We start from the raw sequence: 7,385 nt of genomic DNA on the forward strand, positions 1-7,385 counted from the left end.
TAGTTTGCGTCAGTCAATTTATTTTGTTCAAGAATTGAGTATAGTGGATTGCGCGAATTCATTGTAATTTAATACTGAAAAGAAACAGACAATAATCAGTGATTGTTTAATTAATTTACTAAGACATAAAATATGGCGAGATTTAATTTTATGAATTTCACTCCCACTATTTTAACGATTTCACTACCCTCTAGTGAAAACGGGAAACTTGTTTCCTTAGTGGGAACATGGAGTCCAATTGACAAACTATAGTCCCGAATAATATCAGCCAACCATAATTTTCAAAAGGTAGAGCCCAATTGCTTCCAAAGCAACCCCCATGTTTTTACCTCATGTCCAATAAGGGCCCAATAATATGACGCCGTTTAATATGACATGTCAAGATGACCCATCAATATTAAGTTGTGATGGACGGTCGCCATGTGGATCCTCAATAATATGAGCCAATCCCATGGGAGTTCCACCCAACTTACAACATGTGTCGATCCAATGTACAGCTTTCCGACGAACGGGCCCCCCCAATAATATGAGCCGGACCGTGCCCGCGGGTAGCATCTCATACATTGATTGTTGATGGAAGGTAGGTAGGAATATTTAAATAATATTTAAATTTCCTTTTGTTTATCTTGATATCAATTTTAAATCATATTTAAAATGAGGGAATTTTAATTTTTGAAAATCTGTCTCATCATGCAATTTATGTATGCTTGCGGGATTCATACAATTTAGTCTAAACATGCATACATCAATAATATCATATATTATTTAAGGATGATCGATCTCATTATCTAATTGACCCGTGGTTGCCAATCACGAGTCTAAGTCCAATCCTAGGTGATATGCAAGTATGCAAGTATGCAATGCAATCCTATTACATTGAGCTTCCATTTACATTTCTTCGGTCTTTATCGTCTGCTGGGCCCACCATTGTCTTCAAATTTTTATCTCCCACTAAGTCTAACAAATTTACAATAAATTTCGATGACAAGTAGGGGATACATATTTAAGGGATGGGAACGGGCCATAAACCAAGCCCACTTTTTATTACAAATGACAATTCAAATTGGGCTATAAACCAAGCCCATTAATAAAACCCAACAACAATAAAACTAAATGTAAATTACCTAACATACACCTAAAACATTGGCCATGGCAATCGATCATCCCTTATCCAATAATTAAATAATTGGATAACATGCAATGGCATCATAATTAAAAGATAAAATCAAATTTTATCTTATCCTTTCATAAGATCATATCTTATCATCAATTGTACCAAAATAATTGATTTTATAAAATCTAATTTAAAGGATAAAATTTATAAATTTTCAAAACATTCAAATTTATCCAAAAATCAATTTTAAAAAATTTTGGACTCGAACAATTCGATCCGATGCCTCGTGAACCAATCAAAAACATATTTCGATCGGACCAAAAACTAGAATTTCAAAATTTCAAAATTTTAATTAAAAATGGAATTTTAATTTTTCCCGGACTGCCCGGGACATTCCCGGGCAGCCCCCTCCTCCACGTGGGACAGGGCTGCCCACGTGGAGGCGGGCAACTTCGTCGCTGCCCGTGGGCAGCGATCAAATCGCTTCCCGATGCCCCTGTTCCGTCAAAATTTTAATTTTAAAATTCATTTTGTTTTTCAAAAAAAAAAACCGAGGCCAAATATTTTGTACAATCGATTAATTTAATCGTTTGATCTGAGCAACCTGGCTCTGATACCACTGTTGGAAAAACGTGTTCAGATCAATTAAGAATTGATACTCGATGCAGCGGAAGTTTAAAAATTTTATTTTTATATATGGAACGATTCCATATCATGGGTATCAAAACTTTACGATTAAATTATGCAAGTAAAAATAAAATCACAATTAAATTTTTACCTCTTCAAGCAACGGCTTGATTATGGACACCAACAGAATTTAATCTGTTCTTATTGTATATCTCGGGAACCGATGGCTTCACGATCAATCTTCGGAATCAGGTCCATGAACAGAAAATAGAAACCCTCTGATTGATTGCACTAGAAATCAATCAGATGTTTATCGATGAGAATAAACAGATTTGATCTATCAATTCAGAATGTAATTTTCCGTAAAAATCACAAACTGAATTTTCTCAAAAAGGGACAGAGGATTTCGAAAATCCCCTTGAAATAATATGAGTGATTTTCGAAAATATTTAGAATGAATTCTCTTCTGATTTTCGAACACTACTCATCTATTTATAGATAATTTCTACATTAGATTAAGTTATAATTGTATTAGGACTCTAACTCCTTAGGGCCCACAATCCATAACTTAAGCACAACAAGCCAAGCCCGTTATTATAGAAATTAATATAAAATTCATCATGACTCCGATTGATAAACCGATTTTACCAATGTGCACAGAAACCATTTCTACACCTTTTAAAGTCAAGATAATTTTTCTGAATCCAAATTCAGTGATTTCCAAAAATGCCCATCCCTATGTCATTTTAGGAAATTCCACTCCCTTTTAGTTAAGAAGTCCAACTTTTCTTTCATTAAATTTAACTCTTTAAATTTAACTATCTCAACGGGGTTTAGTAATCCATTACTTGTGTGACCCTCAATGGTTCAGGGATATAGCTAGCCGTGGGCTCACAACTTCTTGTGACTCGGAACAACAATTTCCGACTTGTCCAACGAATCATGGTAAGAGCGTCTAGCAACATCGCCCCATGATTCTCTAGGTATCACTGACAGTGCCTGCAAGAACCAGTAGATTTTGGTTAGCGTACAGTACGGTCCCTTCATCCATATATCCCAATCGAATCAACAACCATTGGTGCATCGAGAGTTGTTCAAGATTCGATAACTATGCATTACATCTTGGAGATCAAATAGTGACATCGCATGTGTTACTAGGAAAACCGAGTAACCTAAAACACATCATGTACTCTGGTTAGATATTCGTCATACTAATATCTCCTCAGATCGCATAGGATATCCACACTCGCAAGTATGTGGTGAATCCTTGACAACAAAGTATCGACTCCTATATGTGTCGTAACTGTGCCCAATCCCGACACCTGATGACCCCAATAGAGTCGGTAAACGGGTCAAAGTACAGTACTAGCATATAGAGTCTCAATGATGTTTCAAGTAGCAAGGACTAATGGTGTAAAACCAAAACCGCGGACTTTATCCACTCGATAAGTGAATATCCGAATAGGGTAGTTCGATCATTCATCATATGAATAGGGTAGTTCGATCATTCATCATATGAATATCCATTTGCATGCTTTGAACATCTCCATGTTCATTACCAATGAAACATAGTACTTGGCATCACAAATGCTAGTCTCAATCTCGAGCGATCCTTATCCTTATTAGCGGACGGCTCAATTGACTAGGAACTGTTTAGAATATACAGTGACTATAAGATGTGTTTCATAATAGTGATCTCTCTTTATTCACTATCTCATCTTACTTATACTATAGTATATTCACGGTCTTTATCAAAACAACAATAGTATATCACAATATAACAATATGAAGAAAGACAAAGAAAATGCCATTAATGAATGTAAATTATATTAAACAAAGATTGTTTATACATAGAGTCATAAAAGCCCTTAGCCACAAGTTGGCTAATCGGGCACCCACTCTTTCACTTTGTTCTTGAATGAAGAATAGGATTGTAAGTGATTGCAATGGTACTGGTGTTATCACAAAATATAGATGATTCTTGTTCTTCAATTCCATAATCCCTCTACTGTTGTTGAATCCAGAGCAGTCGACACAGCAACTAACTGCGGCTAGGTAATCAGCTTTAGTTGTAGACGTTGCAATGGATGTTTGTTTCTTGCTAAACCATGAGATCAGTCTATCCCCGAGGAATTGACATGATCCACTTGTACTTTTTCTATCCAGTTTACATCCAGCATAGTTAGCATCTGAGTATCCAACTAGATTGAATGAATTATGCTTAGCATACCACAAACCAACACTCCGAGTCCCTTTAAGATACCTAAGTATTCTTTTGGCAGCTATAAAGTGAGATTGTTTGGGATTGGATTGAAATCTGGCACATAAACAAATTGCAAAAACAATGTCCGGTCTACTGGTTGTTAAATAAATCAATGACCCTATTAGACCTCGATACATTGTTGCATCAACTGATATCCCCCCTTCATCTTTGTCAAGCTTAATTGATGCACCCATGGGAGTTGTTGCAACTGTACAGTTCTCCATGCCAAATTTTTTGATTAGTTCCTTTGTATACTTAGTTTGACTTATAAATATTCCATTTTCCATTTGTCGAACTTGCAATCCAAGGAAGAAATTTAGTTCACCCATCATGCTCATTTCGAACTTTTCCTGCATTAGCTTAGAAAATCTTGTGCATAGTTTGGGGTTAGTTGACCCAAAAATAATATCAACAACATATATTTGAACTAGCAGTGTGTGATCACCTTTTGTGAATTTAAAAAAAGTCTTATAAACTGTGCCTATTGTAAATTCGTGTTCAAGAAGAAATTTTGTTAGAGTGTCATACCAAGCTCTAGGATCCTGTTTCAGTCCATATAGAGCTTTGTTTAAATGGTATACATGGTCTGGAAACTGATGATTTGTGAATCCCGGTGGTTGTTCAACAAATACTTCTTCTTGAAGTTTGCCATTTAGGAATGCACTTTTGACATCCATTTGATATACTTTGAAGTCTTTGAAGGATGCATATGCAAGAAATATTCTTATGGCTTCCAGTCTAGCTACTGGTGCATAAGTTTCATCATAATCAATTCTTCTTCTTGCCTGTAACCTTGAGCTACTAGTCTTGATTTATTTCTGACTACAGTTCCTTCTTCATTGAGTTTGTTTCTGAAGACCCAACGAGTGCCAATGACTAACTGGTGTGAAGGTCTTGGCACAAGATCCCAGACTGAGTTTCTAGTGAACTGATTTAACTCTTCTTGCATTGACTCTATCCAACAGCTGTCAGCTAGTGCATCCTCAATTTTCTTTGGCTCTTCTTGGGATATAAAGGTTGCATGAAGGAATTCTTTAATCATTTTCCCTTGAGTCCTTAGTGGTTTTATAGGATTGCCTATTACCGCACTGAGTGGATGCTTTTTGGACCATTTACGTCTATCATTAGGCTGATTCTCATTGTTCACATGTGCCTCTAAATCTTGATCAGTCAAATTATCTTGGTTAGGCTCTGTTCCTTCAATGTGTGATTGATGTTCTTGAGTCTCATGATGTTGCTCTTCATTATTCTCAACTGTGTGAGTTTGGTGGATATCAACTGGTTGATCAATGTTATGATCCTCAACTGCTGGGTCCACTAGTTCAGGTTCAGGAGATTGAAATGTTCTGATAGGTGGTGAAAATTCATCTTCACTTTCATCCTCACTATCATTGTCCAACTGTATTTCTTGAAATAGATCTGATATTTGATGAGCATTAGGTGTAATGTTAGTAGTTAAATCTTCATCAAATATAACATGAACTGATTCTTCAACATTCAGAGTTCTTTTGTTGAAAACCCAGTAAGCTTTGCTAATTGAAGAGTATCAAAAAAATATGCCCTCATCTGACTTTGCATCAAATGCAGTCAGATGAATTTTACCATTGTTGTGGATGTAGCATTTACTCCCAAAAATCTTGAAGTATGATACATTAGGTTGTCTGCCATTCCAGATCTCATATGGGGTTTTAAAAAATTTATTGCATATAATTGATCTGTTCTGAGTGTAGCAAGCAGTGTTCACAGCTTCTGCCCAAAACCTTTGAGAGACTTTGGAATCGGCTAACATGGTTCTCGCAGCTTCTTTGAGAGTACGATTTTTCCTTTCTGCAACACCATTTTGTTGTGTTGTTTTAGCTTCTGAGAATTCATGTTTGATTCCATAGTGCTCTAAAAATGAAGATAAAGTTTGATTGACAAATTCAGATCCCTTGTCACTTCTGTTTTTTTCAATCTTACTAGATTTTTGGTTAAAAAGTCTTTTGAACATTTTGATTATTTGAGAAGCAGTTTGGTCTTTTGATTTTAAGAAAATGACCAAGGTGAAATGTGAGTAGTCATCATTGATGACAAGAGTATACCTCATTCCCCCTAAACTTGTTACTGGTATTGGACCAAATAAGTCCTTGTGCAATAGTTCCAAGCATCGGGAAGATGAGTTATAACCCTTGTTTTAAAAGATGACCTAACTTGCTTCCCAAATTGACAAGCTGAGCAAACTTTGTCTTTGGAAAAATCAATTTTAGGCAGGCCTCCTACTAGCTCAAGCTTACTTAGACTTGCAATTGACTTGAAGTTAAGGCAATTCAGTCTCTTGTGCCAAATCCAATTGCGCTTAGAGTTGGAAGCTACAAGGCAAACTGGTTTGCTAGACTGAATGTTCCCGCATACTTTATATGTGTTTCCACATCTGTTTCCTGTCAAAATAATTTTACCAGAGGCATCTTTAACAATGCAAGTTAGCTTTTGAAATTCAACAGAGTGCCCATAGTCACACATTTGACTAATGCTGATTAAGTTATATTTCAAAGTCTCAACTAATAAAACATCTTGAATGATTATGTTGGTGTGGATAATCTTACCCTTACCCACGGTCTTACCCTGTGAGTTGTCACCAAAAGTGATAGTTGGACCATGACATTTAATGAGTTCAGACAGTAGTTTATCATTTCAGTCATGTGTCTTGAACATCCACTGCCTAAATACTATGATTCATCCATCTTTTCTTTGGTACCTGTTACCTTCATTCACAAGTTTGAATAACTTTTGGTACCCAAATTTATTTGGGTCAACGAGGGATTAATCCTTTAGGAACTCAAACCTGGAATACTTTAACCAGTTTACCAGTTTCTGTGTTCCTATAGGTGCGTACTAAGTTAGATTCTCTAGATGGTGGAGTGCGATGTGCTTATGAGACCATGTGTTGTTTGCCATTTCCTATATCCTTTAACTGCCGATATCGCTTCTGAGCTGGAAGTTGATTATGATAATGACCTCGGGTTCCTCTTATAGGATTAAGTTGATGTGTGTTAGTCGTTCAGAACTTTTAGCAACTTCAACTTTAGTTTCCTGAGGATTGAAGCCAATACCAAATCTTTTCCTGTTCATCTGCTCTATTTGCTGCCAAGTCATAAGGATGAGTTTATCATCTTCATTTACCCTAACTGCTCGTACAAATTTTATAAACTTACCTTTGCACATATTCAATTTAGGTTGAGTACTTGTTTCACCAATGTCAGTTGTTTTACCAAACCCTAGACCCGTTTTGTCATTCAAGGGTCTTTGTAATTCATGCATTTCTGTCAACAATGTTGAAGATTTATTCCATGATCTTACTAATTCATCCATGCTTTGTTTTTATGTTGTAAGATTCATGATGTT

General features: G+C 36.1%; 1 protein-coding gene across 1 annotated transcript; it reads right to left on the bottom strand.

Annotated features, from left to right (window-relative positions):
* Positions 1–4,746: 4,746 nt before the first annotated feature.
* On the bottom strand, positions 4,747–6,090 carry LOC140889427 (uncharacterized). The gene is made up of 2 exons (XM_073297142.1): positions 5,765–6,090; positions 4,747–5,536 (listed from the first exon to the last, which is right to left on the bottom strand). Exons 1-2 carry the CDS (start codon positions 6,088–6,090, stop codon positions 4,747–4,749), a joined length of 1,116 nt encoding a protein of 371 aa, XP_073153243.1.
* Positions 6,091–7,385: the final 1,295 nt, after the last annotated feature.

Source organism: Henckelia pumila, chromosome 3 (genome assembly GCF_033568475.1).
Source record: "Henckelia pumila isolate YLH828 chromosome 3, ASM3356847v2, whole genome shotgun sequence".
NCBI classification, from domain to species: Eukaryota; Viridiplantae; Streptophyta; class Magnoliopsida; order Lamiales; family Gesneriaceae; genus Henckelia; species Henckelia pumila.

What these genes read in the sequence shown, in the direction of transcription:
- LOC140889427 (XM_073297142.1), bottom strand. Translation starts at nt 6,090, where the DNA reads ATGAGGTATACTCTTGTCATCAATGATGACTACTCACATTTCACCTTG. An exon ending in GATTCCAAAGTCTCTCAAAG is followed by an intron (nt 5,537 to 5,764) that starts GTTTTGGGCAGA and finishes CTCTTCAATTAG; the next exon opens with CAAAGCTTACTGGGTTTTCA.